Source organism: Cygnus atratus, chromosome 3 (assembly GCF_013377495.2).
Source record: "Cygnus atratus isolate AKBS03 ecotype Queensland, Australia chromosome 3, CAtr_DNAZoo_HiC_assembly, whole genome shotgun sequence".
NCBI classification, from domain to species: Eukaryota; Metazoa; Chordata; class Aves; order Anseriformes; family Anatidae; genus Cygnus; species Cygnus atratus.
Window position 1 is genome coordinate 1,929,812 of NC_066364.1, and position 21,622 is coordinate 1,951,433.

A 21,622-nucleotide genomic window follows, 5' to 3' on the forward strand; every position below is an offset into this window, starting at 1 on the left:
ATTATGGCTAGTTGTCACATTATTCCGATATCAGGAGTAAAATCAGTACTATGAAAAATTTTTTTCAGGAACTCAGGTTTGCTTGGAAGGTGTTTGTTCCCCTTCCTCATTCCAATTCTGCATATCACAGGTAACTTTACAGAAGCAGTAAATTTAGGGCAGTGACTCTGTGTGCTCTCTGGGTTCATCTCCCAGCTCCATCACCAGCATCTCTGGGTTCTTGGAAAGAAAGCTAAAAAGCACATTGTGAAAAAAAAAATATAATTTTACAGGGTGGAAACAGATTCTAAAAGCAACACATCCTAAAAAAAACAGGGCCACACCACATAACATGCACGTCCTCCCAAGCAGCCAACACCACTACGTCTGCTATTCACTAGTCCCAGACCAGCTGCAGATCAAGAACCACAAAGACGAATCAGACAAATTATTTCAAATAGCAATTTGAGGAAAATTACCATCTCTTGATAAGCACTTCACTAACAGCCAAGAGAGAAAATTCAACCCAAAATATTATTATAGGGAATGATCTGCTCATCGTTAGATAGAACACAGTCCCTTGCCAGAAGGAGTTAGCACATGGAATGATCTCCCCTCGTTACAACTGGGAGCACTGGAAGAGGTAAAGGAGAGGCTCTGACTCCATTCTTTAGAGTCCGGTGACAGCACTGGCATAAGCCTGTTCACTTAGAGAACTGAAAAAAATGAACTGTTTATGCAGAGATAAAATACCAATAACCTGTCAAACCTGAGCTCCTGGTCGTAAATTAAGATATGAAGCTCTACTGCTGTATTCTAACGTCCATGCTCGTGGTGTCAGAGCATCCCTCTGCAGCAGGTCCTCACCACGATCTCACTTCCAAGTCAGGAAAATAAGGAAAATAAGCAGTGAGGATGAGTTTCTCAGCGCTGCAAAGGAAGACGGCGTCAGAGCTGAGCTGGGAACTTCAGGTCTCACTCCCAGTGCTGAACTCGGTGTTTCTCACCCCACTTCTCTCTCTCAAGGAATGTTTTAAATTCCCACAAGCCTAAGGTTTTAAATTCCCACAAGAGAGTATTGGGCTGGCTATTCAGAGACATGAAAAGCGAGAGGCAGGCGTGAGGATTCAGAAGAGCAGTGAGACAGCATGCCCTTCGCACGCAAACCAGCCCCTTTTTGTCAGAAACTGGGCCTAGGCTGCTGACAGAACAATTACTGAACGTAATTATTTTCTCGTTGGGTAAACACTCCAGTACAATATGCAACTGTTTTTAGAGCCGGCCTCTGCCCATAAATTATCCACCTGAATTAACGCTGGCTCCTAGGAGCCAGGGCTGGTTGCAGGGGGGGAAAGGAGCTTTCATTTTGGTCGAGCTGCTGTCATGAGGAGGAGCAGGGCTCTTTCTTGAGGCACAAGGACACAATCTTGGCGGGGGTCCAGCGCTGGGCTAGAAGCAGAATTCATTAGTCATGATAAAGTGGGAGGCAGGGCTTTTTGATTTATCGGCACCGAGCGGCACACCACCAGATGCCTTCCAGCAGAACCGTACGTGCACGGCCGGAAAGAAACCCCCCTCCTGGTCCTTTTTAGGCAGGTTGGGGTCCCAGAGGGAGTTTTATAACTTGGTCCCACACTGCAGATAAAAATGCTTCATTTCACCTTCGCAATATTGCTCTGTGCTCCTGAAGAGACAAATCCATCCTTGCTGGTCTCTGTTCTGTTTGCATTCAGCTACCTGGAGAGTTCGGGCAGAAAACAAAACAGACCTAAAAGAATTCACCTTTATGATAAATTGCTCGCATACGTGCAGCAACACTGAAAGTCACTGCTATAATTCTACCGAGTGATTTTGATAAACCCTTCCAGGCAATTTGTAATTCTACCCGTCTGTATCTCTCCTCTATCTCCTCGCCACTCCCTCGACTACGCATCTGCTCATCGCTGTGCTTAATTTCACTGCTCAGTGACTACGAAGCTTTTCCCACACTTCCCCATCTAAAGCACATAAACTTTCAGCAAACATCCTCCAGGATCGCTGTCCCGGCTCCTTCAAAGTAGCTGGGGCAGGTTTGCCAGTGAGGCTCCCGAGTGCCATTTTGTTTTTATAGTACAAGCTCAATGCCTTTCAGAGCAAGCAGAAAAAAAAAAAAAAGAAAAAGAAAAAGAAAAGGATTCAATTATCATCCAGATTGCAAATTAACCCCATTCTGCTGTCCTTCCGGCACTACCCAGCAGTGTTTCTTCTTCCCAGTGGTGTGAAGCACCAGCACTGGCCAGGCCAAACCCTCACCCAAGTGCTCTACAGAAATTTATTTATTTGTTTTTCAAAGGTAAATGCCCAATTATGGTCTTACAAGCCAAAGCACACATTTTAGGTCTTATATGCTAAAGCACGTATTTTGTGTTACATCTTTTAGGACTTCCTTTGACTCCAGTCTCCTGCAAAACTGAAAATTGAGCGTAGCTTGGTACGCCTCCCATGTTTCGCTTTGGCTAAGCAAGGACAAGTTCTCTGCTACGGATTCACAGCAGAGTAGTTCTGATATTGCTGAGGAAGGGAGCTCGTAGCTAATGATGCCTCTGTAAAGATCAACAAAGAAGCAGATGGCGGCCCTGCCATTGAAATGACAGCATTTTGGCTGCAGAGACATCCTGTTATGATGAACAGGAGAGCTCTCTCCTCTCTTTGGACAAGAAAGCAAGCATAGAGCAACGTCCAGCTCAGAGAAGGTTTCAGCCATTTTCAGAAGCCAGGAAAAAATATATATATTTTTTTTGTTACCTCTTAAATTCTGCAAAATTTAACCTGACATTAGGCAGATTAACTTTGATCCAAAGAAGTAGCCAGTGACTAGTCTCACACACTGCTTTGATGATGGCGTCAGGTATTCCTTTGATGTAATCGTGTTTGTTCACAAGGAATTTTTGACAAGTCCCTTTTTCCTCAACACAGCAGAACTCAAATGGAAAGAATGGTTTGTTTGCTCGTCGCTCTCCAGCCAACCTGCAGGCCAACAAAAGCTCCCTCTTGTCCTTCTCTCTCGGCCGTCACGTTGGCTGTCTGCTGCTTTTCTGCTCGTTCTGCTGCGTCTTTTTATGCATGCTTGTAACCTGCCTCAAGAAAAATAATCGTTCCTGTCTGTGTGCATTCAAACTGCAGCAAAACTCATTTCCGCTCCCAGACTACCACTGCAAAACCCTATATTATGGGAAATCAACCCTATTGTTTTAGGAATCTCATTTTACATAGATTTCACTACTTCTGACATTCACTTTACATGAAGAGTGGATGTTATGCCCTTGAGCTCCAAGAATTCGTCTAATCTGAACAATAACTACACCTCACACAGCCTAGGGGGGCAGAGATTTTTATCTCGGCTCTCTGTTCTACTTTACAACCCTGTACACTGGTCAGGCAGGGTCTGCCTGAGCCTGTAGGCTGCAATAAGGTGGATCAGCTTGCACAGCACTCGCAATACGCTCCCTCGTTCAGGCGACTACTCACAGAGCATTGCATTCAGCAGTCCAGAACAAAGCCTGGCATCACAGAGGGGCACGCTGACCACGTTGCCACTGTCAGGCAGCCAAGAGCTGCCAAAACTGCCGGTTAGCAGACACTGCCACCTCCAGCAGATGCCCACGCTTGGGGACAGCACAAACCAGCACATAAAACAGCACAAAATGCGACGTGGCACCGCGGACAGGGAGCCAAGTGGGGTGCCAAGACCAGGTCCCCAGGCTGCTGCCTCCAACAAAGAATAAAGGACACAGAGATTTAGTGGGAGGACGTCTGGGAAGGGGATGCAGACCACAGAAAAGAAGCACCAGAACATCTTTAGGTAGCTGGGTCAGCACCTGGAACGGCACACCCGTATTGCTGAATAAGAGTCATTACAGACAAGACTACACACTAGCAATTACTTTCAGCTTAAGTGATATTAAAGGGAGATCCTCGATAAACAAGTAAATCTCGCAGAATTCATTTTTTTCTCCTTGCGATAATCCCCTGTAATTATGGATAAACGCCAGATTTGCTAGATCACTAGGCATTAAAATATTCTCCATTGCATACAAGGATAGAAGCTCAAATCTCACTTAGGAGAAGAAAACAGTCAGTGTGCTTACTGTATCATTAGCAAATCAATCGTTTGCATATGGTCGTCAGCTGCATCTGCAGCCCCGTGCTGGAACAAGTGACTTTTAAATGCTTCAAATGGGGACTGTCCCTTTTTTGATGCTCAGCCATGACCAGCACCAGGGAGCCCTAAACCTCACCTACGCCCTTGGGAAAGGCTATGTGGAAACACTTAGCACAGCTGAAAAATAATACCAGCACCATCATTTGCAACAAGAGGCATTTTGGCAAAATATTTAGTTAAAAGCCTCAGAGAACTCTACCTAAAATGGCACTAGAGTTTGGAAACATACCACAGAAAGAGGGTGAGGTGGAAACTGGAATGCTCTTTGAAGTGCTGCAGTATCCGAGGACCAGGGGACGCGGATTAAAAAATGATTCATAAAAGGCTTTTGCTCAGACACTGGGAACTTTGTGGAACACCCCGGAGGAGCGGTGGGTCCGGCAAAGTTAATCGCATTGAGAAAGAACCCGTGCAAGTGCGCTACTGCTTAGCCAAATAATCACCGGGCTGGGGTAATTCAGGGCTCGATTGTTCCTGTACACAGGGCTAATCTCAGCTCTATCGGTTATTTACTTAATGTACAGTCTGGATACTTTCGCTGTGGATTAATTGGTTCCCAAGGTTTTTGTTGGCACAGTGAAGAGGAATATCCTCCTCTCTGCAACTTCGGCTGGGTGAGAATCTGGGCAGCCCTTCTCACGGGGACTCGCACAGGAAGGAGGCAATGATCAAGCTAATCCATTACCTCTAAACCAGGCTCAGATTAATGATAACTTTACCACAGTTTCATGAGTTACTACACATCAGCTGAACTGAGGTAACTGCTGTGAGCATGCCCATGAAAAAATGAGGGGCGGCAGAGATTTAAATGAGAAATGGGCCAAATCCTGCACCCAGACAACTACCACAGCCTCCTTGCTATTGCTCCTGCCAGTGCTTGTTAACATACAGAAATCCGACCACAGACATGAGATTCTGGAAATATCTTCCACCAGATGTGTCAAAGGAAACCATGGGATGGACCTAACACAAGGGAATGTGCAAAATTATGCTTTGGGTCAGAAAAGCCTTTCTTTTGCCAGTTGCTGACCAGGTAATTCTGGGAGCCCAAGAACTGACGGAGATGGGCTGTCCATCCAAGGTAGTGTAGAAACAAACACTACTCATTACTTAAATATTAAATAGTATATATGCATACATGCATACTCTTTTACCTGCACCCCCCTTTGAACATCTAAATCTCTTTCCAGCCAGAAGATCCTTGAACTGATAGAATTATATTTTATCACAATTAATTCATTCTTCCTCTTCCGTGCAGAAACTGCATATTCCTCCCATCCTTGCAGCTTTGTTTAAAACCTCTTGAACAAACTGTTGTCCTGATTCTTCCCATTACAGCTGTGTAACTTCTCCAGGGGTTACAGCCTGTTTTATAGGCAGACACTAACAAGCTCGGCAAATGCTCTGCACCGAAAGGACACAAACTAATGCAGCTGCAAATACAAGAGGACCAAGATCAATAAGAGAAAAGGGAAAAGGGCAGCACTGCATGCTAGCTTGGGTTTACAGCCAGGCTGGTGCACTAAAATGCTTCCAGGCAGCTTGGAGCACAGGCAGAGGGAGCGTGCAGAGGACGTGGACATACCCTGTTATCACAGACAAAAGGGAAGAGACTCTTACGCCTGCCTAGCCTGCTCGATGGGATCGTAGTTGTCGAGGTAGTTGAATCGGATGGTGTCTGTAGGATGTCTGTCTGATGAACGCCACGGCGGGAGCTCTTTTTTCTCCTTGTTTGTCCTCCTTCCTAGTACAGGAGGTTTTGCCTCTGGGATGTTGCTTCTCACCGGTTGCACATCAATAACTACAAATTCGTCCTTTGGAGGAGTCTAATAAGAGACATGAAAAGAAGAAAATACATTTTATCCTACAATGAAAATTAAATTTATTTTGCCTAACTTTAGACTTGTGAGAATTAGGTATTAACTCAAAATCAGTCTCTCCAGGCTCTGTTTTGGTCACTGGGCAGAAATAGGGGCCCAGACAGTGCATGACATTGTCCATGTCCTGAACGCTGTATTTAGATGAGCTGAGCTCTATTTGAGATGTATTGGCTTCATCCATTGACTACAGAAACAACCTGCGGGGGAATTTGGTTAGAATTAGAGATCTGAGTTTTGAATTCAGGGCAGAGACTCCTACCCTCACAGCTTCACAAACCAGGCATCCAGATCAATGAATCTCAGGAGAAAGCAATGGCTATGGAGTGATGCTCCACCTTCCCAGAATGGCCCTGCCACCTCTGAAGAAGACAGAATGGGAACAACATCAAAGGCTGTAACAGGCAGATTGTCTGCTTTCTTTCCTTTTCACCAGCTAGACTGATTCTGAAACTTCAGCAGGGGTCATGTTGGGCACCCCACTCCTGCTTATCAGATTGAGACAGGCTATCATATGTTCTAAAACCTGGGGAAGAAGAGAAGGGAACACCCTGAAAGGGCAGGAGGAGAGAGAGACCTTGGTGATTGCTTCTCTCCTCACCAGTGAGATTTTCATTTCCCCCCCCACCAGGGAAGGATGAAGGGAAAGCAGAGCACATGGCAACACATGAGCTTAGATTCTAATTTAAAACTGTGTGTCTTCCCTTTTACTAATGGGAGACCAGAGAAAGCTAAAGAGTTAGGAACTCTGCCAGCCCAGAATTTTCCCACTGGTAGGAATATACCTTTGGTCTTGTAACATGCAGCTCTTTCACCATCTCAATGTAATGTTTCTTCCAGATTCCTTGCTCAAAGGGGGTTGGAGAGAAGTTGATGTACCAGCCAAAACGCAGGCACTTCAGCATCCAGAGCTGATCCAGTTCAGACAGGTATTTCCAGTGCCAGCTCACCTGCGGATTCCCAGTAACCATGTATAAGAGCAGATCAACACCTTCAGGTTTCAAGCATCCAAGATTATATCTAGAGACTTATCTCCTCTGGATGCAGCTCCCCTGTGTCCTTAAACTAGTACAATTCTTCAGCACTGTTTACACTCCATTTAAACCCAAATTCAAGGTCTTTCCTCATGATGTGCTCATGTATAAGTGTTGGCTGAACTCCAGTGTAGGGCAAAATACTCTAAAAATCACTGGCCAAGAGGAAAGACTTCAGCTTATTTGGAGCAACTTCCTGCATTTTTACTCAATAAGCACACAGATGTTGAAATAAACCCTTTATTAGTGTCTACTGACAAAAACAGAAAAATATCCCCCCACCCTCGATCTGATAGACACGTTCTGAATGTTTTCTTCCTAGCCATGATCTGCTGTTATGCCCCATCACAGAGTCACCTTGCATGCAATGCTTCCTCCAGCCTAAGGGCAAGCATCATCTACTCGTACTACCACGCTTATAACAGCAGTCATCCAATGATATGACCCAAGTAGCATTGTAAAGACTTTTCTTTCTAATATCCTAACCTATCTGCTCCCTGTCTGTGAATGAATACCATGAATTTCGTCTCCATAAAATACGATCTGCTGGAGAAAGAAACTAAAGCAAGTTTTAAACAAGCTGAGATCTTTGTGTATTGGTATTATACTACAGAGGGCTATGGTAGTGCTTTAACCTTAAGCTTTAGCGTTTTTTTTTAGATATTGCTGTCACCAATATCTAAGCTTATTCATTCATAACTACCTTGGGTGTCACTTTAAGGCATGAAAAGCCATTTTTGGAGCCTTAGCTGACTGAATCCCTGGACACTGTGCTCAAAAGCACATTGATAACTTCTCTGCTTCTCCACAGCCAGTGCTTTACCTTCAAGCATTTTAAAGGATCCGTTTTTCACTATTTTTCTTAAAGCATTGTATGCACTTCTTTACAACAAACACAGGGCAACACTTTTCAAAGCAACTAATGATTCTGCACACAGTGTGAAGTACTTTAAAAGAACATGGTTTTTAGAAAGTGCCAGGCCTCCTTCTTGGGAACAATCAGCCTTCTAAAGCGCCATACATTAAATGCCTTAGAGCAGAGCACCCCAAATTACTCTTCCCTTTCATAAGTCTCAGCCAATCTGGTTTAATTTAGGGTGTGGGGAAGTGTTGCATCCAGTCTCACACAAGTGCCACTAAACATATGGCACCGGGTTGCAAGGTCAGAAAGCATTCTTGCATTATTCAGGACAGCACTGGCAAAACTTTATAGTAGTTTAGTGCTGTTTCTTTTTTTTTTTTTTTTTTTTATCTAGCTTGACCTGACTTTCTGAACCTTGGTATGTGTTGGCTTATTTACCTGTGCACATCGACAGAGGCTCCGTGGGTCCAGGAAGGAAAAGATGTACAAAGACAGCACTCTGGGGAGCCTGGTGGTGAAATCTAGAGCTTCGGTGGGAACTCGATCCTGTAGCTGCTTGGCACAGAATTTCTGCTGTGACAGGGAGCAGCGTTCCAACAGGTCCACCAGGATCTTCCGCCTCTGACCATCTGTCCACTTGTCAAACTGAAAAAGGAGTTTCAGGTTCTGAGAAACCGGAGATTCAGCTTGTTAAAATAAAGCACGCATGTAAGGCAAGGGAAAGTGCATAAGCAGCAGCTTCTGGTGACTCACTCAATAGCAAAGCACGTAGGAACTGGGAACAAATGGAAAAGCTACATTAAAAGAAAATCTGAAGCCACATAACATATGATTTATAATCCTCAAAGGATCCCGGATGGCCTAGTCGAGGACACACTCATGCTCACAAGACTCCTGGGACCAGTTGTGAGACTTGGTTTCACTCATGGAAAGAAAGAGGCTCAGATGTGTGTTTACAGGATTGGGTCCTGAGCTGACTGCTGCTTCCTCATCTATCCTGACACTTCTATGGCCCCCACTACTGCAGGATTTGGGAGCCTCACAATTTGTAAAGCATTTATTCTCACACAGGAGAGAAATCCCCACTGCCTTACAGAGAGCTGGAGCAAAGAGAAACTCAATCAATTGCCAACCTCTCACAAGGAAAATCAGTGGTGCAGATCCGGCAGCACGGTAAAAGAGATTTTTCCAGGCATTTCTGTCCTTACGCCAGACATCTAAAGAGGAGGATTAAAAGAGTTGGACTTCACTGTGGGAAGGAGCAAGCACTTGGGTAACCAGGCGAACACGTATCGTTGATGCAACGGCACCAGTGGGACGCAGAGTGGGGCAGAGCTGTGTAAACAGGGTGGGAGCAACGGTGGCGGTACCGGTGTTTAGCTTGTGTTGATAGCAGGGGCTGGAAAGGGCCCCGTCAGCAGGAATCTCCTGGGAAGAGACTGACCTCATCGCCACAATCTGTGCAATCTGCCTCAAAACCTGCAGGAGCAGTCCTGGCTGCGAGGGCAGCGCAGGGTGCCAGGAGGGAGGGAGTCTCAGGGGACCATTTCGGCAGCATCAATAGGGCAGCAAACGGCACGGTAAAGGTCCTCTTCCAGAGGCAAAATGCAGATTTTGGTGAAGTCCCACTTCATCCTGCTTCCTAGCAGCTTCTTGCAGCAGGCTCAGCTGCAGGACAAACTCACCTTCCTTACGAAGGGCAAGCTCCTGAAGTGCTGGGCCTGTCTGGGGAGCGCTGCCTTCCCCTGCTTGTCTCTTCTCTTCTTGCCCATACCCATAACACACGCTTGTCTTTCTGTTTCCTGAAGCCAGCTTTCCACAACCAACTACTGGCTCTCCATGGGTCAACTCATAGTAATTTCTGCATTTAACCTCAGGGGTATTTAAAGAACTTATTGAAACGTGACCTCCACAAATTAAAAATAATAATAATAATTAAAAAAAAAGTGCAGCTCTTCATATATATATAATACATATAATATATATAATATATATGTAATATATATGATATATATAAGATTCAATTATATATATATAATTAAACAATTTATCCAGCTCCCTACATATAATCTTCTATATATGAAGATTCATATATATATATATATAAGAAGAGCTGAGTAAATTGTTTAATGTCCAATGCCCTTCCCTTTCTTTTCCTTTCAGAATATCTTTCACTTACATCCCTTTCTTTCCCTTTCAGAACAAAGCAGACCAGATATTCAGATCTTTTTTCCGTTGCTTCCCCACCAAAAAATTACGGTCAACTGGTGGACTAGCAGAATTATGGTCTAAAATAGACTGTGCAGATGAAAAGTAGCTGAGATGTAATGTATTTCCAGATCATTTTAATGAACCCTTTTAAACTTTATTTATTTATATTTTATTATTTACTTGCATTTTATTATTTATTTATATTTTATTATTTGTTTATATTTTATTATTTATTTATATTTTATTTTATGTATTTAATTCCAGTACTGGACAATAAACTATAAGAAGTAAATAGCTCTTCTCCTTGCAGACACCTCTCCAGGACCTTGAAGTAGGTCAGCAAGGACAAGAAAGGGCGCAATGGGCATTCCTGAGATCCCGGAGACAAAAGCCAAGAAGAAAGCTCCCAAATGCCCATGCCTTTTCATACACAAACTGACAGGGAATTAAAGAATACACCCTTTCCCTCCCATCCCTATTTTGCATATAACTTTCACCTCTAGTGAAGTTCAGCAAAACTCACGCAGGGCTTTGGGATCCAGCACTGGGAACCACGTCCCCTGAGACCACCCCACCAGACCAAGGTGCACCAGGGGGCACAGAGAGGGTCTGGACATGAAGGGCTTTTTCTCTAACATGGCGAACTCCTCATTCATGATCACAGCTACATCCTCGTCTCATTAAAACAATCTGCAGTCACCAATTTGCAGGTAAATTTCTCCCATATGTGTTCCAGACACGGGGGTAACTGGCTCATCACTCTCTTCCACACCGAGAGGTGAAGTGAGCTGATCAAAGCAAATAGCTTCTCTTTCAAAGGGGCACAATATTTGCTTCTGGTTAACTCTTCCCATCCAGCCACAGCTTTGCAATGAAGCAATTCCTTCCAGCATCCTCCTCCTGAGCTCACACCACGAGGGAAACCCCATCCAAACCAGCGTCACGCCGCCACCAGCACGGGGACTCGCAGCTTCTCCGTGGCGCTCGGCAGCAGCCAAGTAGTTAAGCAGGCAGAATTTGTCTCTTTTCCAGCATTCGCAAGCATGTCCCCATCCCACATTTGGCTGCCTTGCTCCCTGCCTGTGCCGAGGGCAATCCAACCAGTCAGACTGGATTCCCCTTCTCAAGGCTGCACCTTCCCCAGCCGAAGCAGCCGGGAAGGGTTTTCCCTTGCTGTGCCTTTCCCCCAGCCCCGGCGAACAATGGCTCTCCCCGGGGACAGAAGGCCCTGCTGGCCACCGCACCGGTCCCGCGATCGGTTTACAATTAATCCCTGAGTGCACACACACAAATGATGCAGCCGGACATGAAGGGGGAAGCCCGGGACCTCGGTGGCGAAGAACAGAAGCTCTGCTGCTCAACCTAAAGAGGCCCCTCTCCTCTATAAGACACCGGTTGTACTAGAACAGGGCAAAATTCTGCCTCCCAGCCGGCATATTGGCACGAGTTCGCAGGGTTATAATCACATGCAGGCACCCCTGTGCTCTGCGAGGGTAGCACCGAGTCCCCTGGTCATCGAGGCTCTCCGGGGTCACCCCAAGTGCAGAACAACGTGCACGTGGATGGAGAGGATTCATCTCGGCAGGAGCAACTTGCCTCCCCCACAGCCATCTCCTCCTGGTCCTGAACGTGGCTGAGAAGAGAAGGGATGAAGCAGGCAGGCACCTGGGATCCACCCTAGTACACGGGTCCAGCCAGCAAAGCCCTAAACATCACTGCTGCCAAGTGGCTCCTTGTCAGGAATTAATGACTAGCCCATGGGATCTGTTCCTTTGTGCTTTCACCACTGCACTTCGACACCTAACCCTGAAATTTTGGAGGAGGACACTCCCGGGAAGGCTGCAGAGGGGCACGGAAAGCCAGCAGCTGGGTGATGAGGAGCTGGAGCCATTGCTTCTGCACCGTGGCACCAGCACGGGGTAGAGAGGTGACCAACGGTGGGGGCTGTAGGGTCTGGGACAGAGCTGCCCTAACACCACTGACCTGGGCCTGCAGCTGCCTCTCCGAGGGTGACTGTCATCTGCAAGTCCTGCGTCTGATCTGCCGTGCTGTACAAGTGCCTTGGATGTTTTGGATGGCCCTAAGGGACCTTCAGTTTGTGCTCCTGAACCTGCCCTAAACACCCCAGCTCCCACCGTGGTCAGTGATGGTGCAGTCGATGCCGTCAGTGAAGCCTGGAGAACACCAGTTCAGCTGAGCAGCCACTACTGCTGCCTCTACCCCAGTAAATAAAGGTGCCCAGGGCCATTTTCTAGCGATGACACCAAGAGGCAGACAATGCACATGTCCGTACCATCATGCTCTCACCCTTCACAACAAGGTGGCTGAATCCACCCTGCTCTTTTGGCACGGTTCCTAGCTGAGGCTGATGTCCAAACCGTGTCTGAACAATGCCTGGAAGAGAGCTACCGGCCCAGGTCAAAACTGTGCCAGGGAGCGTGCTAACAATTTCATGGTGTGGATGAGCAAGTTCCAGGACCTGGGAACATTCAGATGCACTGTATAAATTACTATGACAAGATGTAGCCCACAGGGTGAGTTGAATCGTTGTCTGGGCTCCCTGACTTGTCTACATCTCATTTGGCTTTAGCGGAAGCTGCGATGCTCAGATCACCTGGAGACACTAAAGCTTTGGTGTCTTAATCTACAAGTTCAACCCCAGCCTCGTTGTCAACATATTAACCCGGGTGTCAGCATGATAGCATTAAGCATTAAGGTAGAGCAAAATGCTTTTATGTATTGTAAATTAATGGGAGGAATTTTTGGCTTGCAGTATTGAAAGAGAGCAGAAAGGGAGGCTGAGAGGGAGCACGTCAAGGCATCTGCTCCAGGTGCAGTATAGAATAGCAGCTGGAATAAAACAGAAGAAACCAGCAGAGAAATGTTAACCCTTTCCCAGTGCAATCATCAAAAGGGTTTCAACTGTAAGACAGCAGCGTAATTTATCTTTAATATTTTTCCGGAAAGTATTTGGGTTAAGGATTTAGTGTGACAGAAATTCAGCAGAAATGCCTCCTGTAAGATCAAAGCCTGCAAATACTCAAGCATGGGAACAGCTACGTAGGACAGGCTGCCTCCTGCCACCACGCACTACCGCTGCTTCCACGCTGTGCAGCAGCAATACCCTGATAAGTTGAGAGCAACCTGAGCCAGCCAAAAAATTGTACAGGGTCCTGTCATACATCTTGAATACTGCAGGTGACAGCACAGCTAGTCCCACACCCTCTGGGGCTGCCCAGCCATGCAGAAGCAGAGGAAAGAAATCCCTTCAGGTCACGCAGTTCATTGATTCTCAGCCTGTGTTTTAGGGACCACAATAGGTTGGGAGACATCAAAGATGTTCTGTGAGACAATTGCATAGAAATAACAAAATGAAAACACACACGCATAGTCCCTGAATGCATGCAAATAAAATGAGGAGGAATAAAATAAACAATAAACTTAGAACATTTAATCTAATCTCTTTTTTTGGCTGGCTGTAAAGGATCACCACTCTGGCAATGCTGCACAAGGAAACTGTTCTGCTTTCCCAGAAGGTTAGACGGTCCTTCAGTTTAAAAAGGTTCAGAAGCACTGCACTAGTTCATCTCCTACTGCAAGGCACCTTACCTAGACCATTCCTGACAAGTGTTTGTCTAACCTTTTCTTAAAGGACTCCAGCACTGGAGATTTCCACCCATAACCCTCAAGGCAAGTTATTCTGGCAGTGAATTACCTGTAGGTTTTGCTGGTGTCTAAATTGTATCTCAATAGTTGTGATTCAAGCCCATTTCTTGTCCTATCCAATGTGAACATGAAGATCAGATTATTCCCATCCTCTTTGTGGGGAACTTTTATGTGTTATTGGAAAGATGTTATTACATCTTTTATCCATCTTCCCTAGAGTGAACAGATCATTTTCAAATTTTCTGGACCTAAGAACATTCTCACCTATGACCTGTTTTCAGAAGCATCGCCAATTGGTCCTCAGCTTTCTTAAAATGCACTGAACAGCACTGGGGATAGCTCTGCCTTTCAGACAGCCCTTTGGGATATTCCCCTTTTTTACAATTATAAGACAGTCATCTTGTATTCAGTTTGTGATGCATCATAACTCCCAACAATTTTTATGCAGAATTGCTGCATAATCGAGTTTTCTCATATCTGCAGTTTTTGTAAATGTCATTCTTACTTGTAGCACTTCTCACTTGTCCTCATCAAATTGCAGATCATTTCATTTTGATTTCTGATCTCCAAAGTTCATGAAATCACTCCAAGCCTGATATCACTTGCAAATTAGTGTGTACTTTCCATTTCATCACCAAAAATACTGAACGGTTCTAGATTTGGGACAGACTTCAGCCTCCCAGTTTCATAATAAATCACTTGTAACAACACTGAATGTGGATTCCCAGCCATACAAACCCACCCTTCAGCAGTTGCATCCAGTCCATACTTCCTGAGAGCACTACAAGAAGGCCATGCGTATCAGTGGAAAAAGTCCTGCCAAGAGCACTGTGGTCTCTTGACAAAATTTCTCCCAAACTCCGAGTGCCCTAGGCTTTGCATACCACATATCATAATGCCAAAGGCTTTGAAGGGAGTTAAGAAGAGCTTTTGTGCTTTCCACACCCTTTTCTTGGCATGATGGATGGCAGAAGCACAAGGAGAATTAACTCTGAAGAAACACGATGAGAAGTACTGATCGAGTGACATAGAAGGGTCAGGTATTTAACCTTTCAGAAGATGTTTCGGCACTCTTCATTGCATTTGGGGGAAGGTTGTTTCCAGATTTTGACTCTTTCAAATGGGGTTCCAATAAAAATGCTTTTGCATTTTTGCCAGCATACATCCCATGGGCATTTTAAAGCATCCATTGATTTTCAAGAAACAGGTTTTAGGTCTGTCAGTTACTGACTATCATGTTAAAAGATATGTTTTAATAATAATAATGGCTTTTGCACAATGATCATTCAATTATTTTGTTTTCTTAGTTTCCATGAAATCCCTTATTATCAAAATGCATGCAAGTCAACAAATTATGGAAAGCATATTTCCTATAAAGATGAATAATTCTTATGAGGTTAAAATCAAAATGCTTGTCTATAAAAGCCAGTTCATTTGCAAAGTAAATTCCACACAAGTGACCTACTGGGCATAAAGAATAAGCACCATATTTCAAGTAAAGTAACTGTGCAAATACTCTTTATCAAAGAGCGCTGATAAGGAGCATCATTTCTGTACTTCACAGAATCATAGAATCATACAACGGCTTGGGTTGAAAGAGATCTTAAAGATCATCTAGTTCCAATGAGATTTCAATTTAGCTTGTGTATGATATGTGACTACATGCCTGGTTCTTTGGTTCTGTTTATAAAGATGTGCATAGGGCTCAACCTTGCAGTTACTACTGAGCCCCTTTAATACATTCACTCATTTATTGCAATAAACTCACTGAGTCTGTGTTCCTCTCTTCATAGGAGACTAAGCAGATTACAGCTGCTTTCTCATAAAGGTCTTTATATAGGTTTTGCCTCATAAAAGAGAAAGCACAATGTGATATTTCAGGTGTGAGCTTAGGACTAAGGCAAATATTGTGCCACTGCGTGCTTTGCCATCAGGTTCCCAGGCAGGTCTCTTAGAGCTGTATTCCTTTAAAGCTGCCAGCTACAACTCCCTTCATGGGCTACTGAAAGAAACAGGCATCTCTAGAGGGCTGTTCTTTCATCCCACATTAAGTGAGATGAATTACCCTCTGGAAGCACTGCTTTCTTTCTCTCTGTTGACTGTACATGGAGCCTGTGATGACCAGACCAGCCAGGCTTAAATATCTATGTTTCAGACATGCACACTCAGCCAGAGGAAACCCATCCTAAATGCCAACCTCGCAGTGATTTGTGGCTGGGGAAGACAAATCCTATCTCAAGTCTCTCTCTGCCCCATTTTTTCATCAAAAACAGGGTGACAGCACTTTCCTGTCTCACATAGGAGTTGTGAAGATAATGACAGTGAGAGATTGCGAGATGCTCAGTGATTGCAGCATTAGGAGCCCTGTGTGTGCACTTAGTAGATAACATGTCATTTATTACCAGCTTTAAAGACTTGCTAGCAGGCAATGGCAATATCTAAACATCCAGTATCCTCTCTGAAGACTTCACAGACTTTTCCCAGGGCTTCTTATCCCATTTCAGATCATTTTGAAAATGAAATATGATTTCCCAAGTTCAGAACTTACAGAAATAAGGCACTGAGGAAATTTACACCTTTAACTTCATCAAAAGTACAGCAGTCACAGCTCACTTGCACATCCACATGAGGAAAATGAACCCCTTTTTCAAAGTAGGATATGTTATCTACTCTCATTACGGCAATCTTCTGATTAATTCAGAAACCCAACTGTATTTAAATATATATTTAAAGGGAAAAGTTTACCCATTTTCCAAGCAGGGCTCTTCTTTCTTCAAATACCTATAAAACATAAACACACATATAAAAATGAATACTTAAAGAGGATTCAGTATTTCTGAAGAGAAAAATACAGCTTGAAAAAACATTTGTGTAACCTACAAAATATAAACAGAATCACAGAATGGGTGAGGTTGGAAGATCTTGTGGAGATCAGTTAGTCCAAAGTCCCTGCTGGGTCAACAGAAACAGATTGTTCAGGGCTACATCCAGCTGGGTTTTGAACATCTCAGATGAAAGCTCCACAGTCTCTCCGGGCAACTTGTTCCAGTGTGTGACAACCCTCATGGCAAAAAAAAAAAAATTCCTATGTTTAATGGAATTTCCTGTATTTCAATTTGTGGCCATTGTCCCTTGTCCTTTCCCCAGATGATACCAAGAAGAGTCTGGATCTGTGTCCACGTCATCCAAGTCATTAATGAAATGTTCATTTAAATGATCCTGGCCCCAGTGTAAATCCCTGATGTACTCCATCAGGGACTAGCCTCCAGCTGACCTTTGTGCTGCTGATCACAACACTCTGAGGACTGTAAATCATTTTTCAGTCCACCCCACTGTCTATTTTTCTAGTCCACACTCCATCAGCTTGCCTGGGGAGATGTTATGGGAGACAGCATAGAAAATCTCATTAAAGTCTGAAAATCAACCAGTCTTCCTGGACCTCTCTTCTCTCCAGGACCCTCTCCCAATCAATTCTTCCAAGCAGATCACTGAAGAGGTCAAGGTCTGCTCTCCTCATGTCCAGGGTTGTGATCCTGCTATTTGCTTTGTTCTTTCCTCTTGGTATCCTGAACTTTGTGACTGCAGGTTGTTCCTTTAACTGTAGGATACTCCTGAAAGTTCAAGGGCTATGTGAGCACACCTACGAAGGACAGCTCCGGCGGACTGGCTGCAATGTGCTGCCTCACTTCTCTCTTCTTTGCAGCTCACCCTAGCAGTCTGCCCTCTTGGGCATACAGTGACACGCGGTGTCTCACGTGCTTTGGTGAGACCAGAAGCTGCGCTTCCTAGATCTTTATTTTAGAGATTTTAGTTCTCCTGAGTTGGAGATACTGGGTGCCTGAAAGCTCCTAGAATGGACACAACGTGAGTAGCTATCATTCAGCCCTGGCAATGGCTTCAGTCTTAATGCAGTGAGACTGGTAGGAGTAAGAGTAAGACCAGTCTTTATGGCTCATGCTGTGTCTAGGCACTTTACAGTGACAAGTAGCAAGAAGGATGATCGGTATCAAAATACAGCGGAGGACTTGTGATGTTGACCTTTATCCATAGGGAGCTAGACCTGAAAGCACCAGCACATGGCTTCCCACTACCACAAAACTGCCTTTACACTCAGGATTGTGACCTGGCAAGTGAGGAAATGTTGTAGATGTTTTTTCTTTCCAGAAGACAGATCAAAGAGAAAAAAGCCCAGCTTATAACTGCACATAAAAACAGCTATTAACCACAACTAGAAAACACGCTTGATCATTATAAACTCCAAACATGTTATTGCTTTGACAGCCTGCAAAGAAAGTTCCTGCAGAGAAAGACATTATCAGTGCTGATGTCTGGTACAGCAGTTGTCAGCGTTAGCTCTGTCTCTCTCAGCAGGAGTGTCTCTCGTGAGGGGTGGAAAATGACATTTCTTTTGTTTGCATGTTGTCAGTTATTATTTGCTTTATTTGCATGTGGGACACTTGGCAAAGTTAAAAAAAAAAACACAACAAAACCAACAACAACAACAACAAAACACTGACAAGCTGAACTTGGAAAAGGATTTGCCACAAGCAAGTGATGAATAGTCAAAGATCTAAGTTTTGGGTTGGATAACTCCAGTGAAGCAGTGAGCTATTTATATAACTGAAAGCAATGTTAATGGCCTTTGATCAAAGAAAGACGCATATTTGCTTTCAGCATTCTTGGAGATACATCTGAAGCCAACTTTGTCAGAAAGTTCTGCCTACTCCAGGCACTTGGAAGCACTAATTAGCAATAGAATGGCCCCAAATTGGTATAATCATCCACTGACTTAATCAAGACCATGTTTACTGTCCTCTCCTCCAAAGCCTTCAAGTTATACCTATGGAGTACCTAAGCTGGCTGGCCTTGGATGCAGCCTAAGGCCTAGATTGCTCCCAAGACCTTCCATTTCACATCCGTGTCTTTAGGTGGTTTAAAACAAGCTCAAGTTCAAGGCTGCCTGGCAAATCCCTCCAGCCATTGCTGCAAATGCCACTGGGGGCTCTTCTACCCCACTGCTAGCAGAAGGGAAATCATCTCTTGACTTCCAGTCCTTCCTTAAAGGCAGGACTGACACTGAAGTCTGCCCAGTTTTGCTGAGGGTGAGCATGCTGCTCTGTTTCCTACCTTTACTACCTCCTTAGCTGTAGCACACCCTTGGCATATCTAAGACTCCATCTCTGGTTTTCTGACCATGAACGTTGCATAATTCATCATTTCCTAATTCTGACTTCTTGACTTCGGTCTGTCCCTGATGGTGATCCTGGCTTTAAAGCAATCGTGCCTGCCCACGGCCCAGTAGAAACACCCTGGATGTGCTCTGACAGCTGCTGTAAGGGCAGAAAAACATAGATGGAGGCTACAACATTCAGGATGTACAACGGGCAGGAAAGATCTTGGGTCCTGCCAACAATGCAGACAAGTGCACTCCTGAGCATGTATAAAAATCCAGAGAAATCTGCAGGAACTACTGTTGGAGCACCTCATGGATTAACCAAAATTAGAAAGGTAGCAAATTTACGTTGCTATCTGTTAGTGAGTCTTCTCCTAGCAATGATTTAGATGGAGCTTAAATGCTACCGCTTTGGATCAGCTCTAAATTCTCACCACTGCTGTCCCTCATTTCCTATTCAACTAACAAGTACTTTTCTTAGGCACCTCTTCTCTCTATGCTTTCATCCTCTCATTGTTTTTCACATACCTTCTATCTATAAATTCTTTTCTCCCTTCACACTTTGCCTTCACTCGAGTGCAGAAATGAACAGAGATATGACTGTATGAAAATGGCACCTTCTCACTCACTGGCTCCTTATATGTATCAATTGGATTATCTCCCAATTTCAGCTGTCAGCAATATTTTTGTTTTCTGCTAAGTCGGTAGAGCCAGCACTGAGAGTAGCACAGTGATAAATGAAGAAGAGTTTTGAGCAGGTCAGTGCTATAAAACTTGGATCAGAAACAAGTAAAGACGTTTTATCACAAACTTCATCACTGACCACAGGTAGTAGGAGGTAGGTTCTTTCCTACCTGGCACATCATTAAGGGCTGGAGTACACAACAATCCAAGATGAGCTTTTAAAGGTTTTGCTGCAGCTAAATGCAACATCACACTGCCTAAGGAGCAGAGGAGTAAGAAGTTGGGAAAGGGCAGTTTTACCCACGCACTCACTGCTAGTCAAATCACACTTTATCGCACAGTGATGTGCGTCTGTAAAAATGTGTTTTAAAGAGTGTAGGAAACAGACATTAAAATGATTCAAAGGCGGGAGAATCTGCCAGATTGAGAAAACTTCAAAGAGCTCAATCTGTTTAGTTTATCAAAAAAGATCAAGTGTTGGCTTGAAGCAGAGTAAAAGTACTTCCACAAGGAAAAAATGCTGGTTACAAAAGAGTTTAATAAGCTAGCAGAGGAAGATTTAAATGATGGAAGCTAATGCTACAGGTATTCAGACAAGAGACAAGGTTTAATCTTTTAATGGTATGGAGGATTAACAATGAGAAAAGAAACTGAGGGAAGTGATGAAATTTTCATTTCGTGATAATCCCAAAGGTACACTGGATACCCTCACGGAAGATATATTTTAGCCAAATTCAAGTTACAGAGCTCCAGACAGGGAGAACTGTGTGAAATGAGGGACTGAGAAATCCAGGAAGTCATACCATGTGATGTAATGGCCCACTCTGGATTAAATTCTGTGAATCATCAACAGAAACTGAAACTGAATTCTGAGGGAGGAATATGCTCCTGCTGACACATGAGACGTTAGCAGATCCCAGATATGCTATGCAGAGTGGGAGACTAGGAAATGCATCTTGTTATTTATAAATTGAGTGCGTCACTTCAGCTAACAAAATATCAGTCTGGCCTCATCACTGCCAGGCTTAGCAGAGGAGACAGGTACTAAGATCTCTCCTACAAACTGAGCTGGAGCTCACTGGCCACTCAGACACTTGCACTGACACTCAGTTTGCTCTGGGGTTAAACTGAAGTCTTCTGAGGCAGAAAAAGAGTGATTTAGCAACTTTCACTAAGAAATGAATACATATTTGTTTGTTTAAAAACAATTGTTTGGCAAAATAGCAATACTTGAACTACATACGTGCTTTAAACAATAAAGGTTAGAGTTTTCAGTTTTTACATAACATAGGAGGTTTCATGTATATATATATAGACTATGTATGCTATATATATGTACTTCTAATAGTAAAAAAAAAATCTTTAAGTTCTTATTCTATTACTCATGACCTACACAGCCAAAACCATAAGTTATTTTTTTTCTGGGACTTGAGAATTTGTCAAGTGAAACAGAATTTGCTTTAGGATTTGCAAATATTCAAGACCCAACTGGAAAAGGTCCTGAGCAAATCCTCTAGCTCACTCTGCCTTGAGGGATTTGACTAGGTCATCACCAGAAGTCCTTTGCAAACTCAACAGTTCTGTGATTCCATGAATCCAACCCATTTGCATGGAACTTGCCTTGTCATTCATGAGTTGATGGTTCAGCGGAGTCCACGTGCTCATCTTGGTTTGTAGCTTGGGGCCATTCATGTTTCTAGGAGGTGCAAATGCCATAGATGTGTGAAATGGGGAATCTCTGGCGTCTGGTCAGCACCAATGGCTACAACAACTGGACAGAACAAAGACCAGCATTATCTGTGCTACTCCATTACATGTTAGTGAAAAGCAAATCATTTCAAGATGTAATCCAATGACTTCATAGCATAGCTACAAAACAAGCAGAATTATTTGAAAGTCAGTTAGGAGTAACGCCTGCATTTTATTTTATGCACC

At 44.0% G+C, this 21,622-nt stretch overlaps 1 protein-coding gene across 1 annotated transcript in view; it reads right to left on the reverse strand.

Annotated features, from left to right (window-relative positions):
- FBXO16 (F-box protein 16) overlaps positions 1-21,403 on the reverse strand; it is a 29,130-nt gene extending 7,727 nt beyond the window's left edge. The window contains 5 exon segments of the mRNA XM_035563648.1: positions 5,801-6,006; positions 6,843-7,007; positions 8,392-8,598; positions 16,576-16,611; positions 21,308-21,403. Of these exon segments, the coding sequence (XP_035419541.1) occupies positions 5,801-6,006; positions 6,843-7,007; positions 8,392-8,598; positions 16,576-16,611; positions 21,308-21,403 (710 nt within the window).
- Positions 21,404-21,622: the final 219 nt, after the last annotated feature.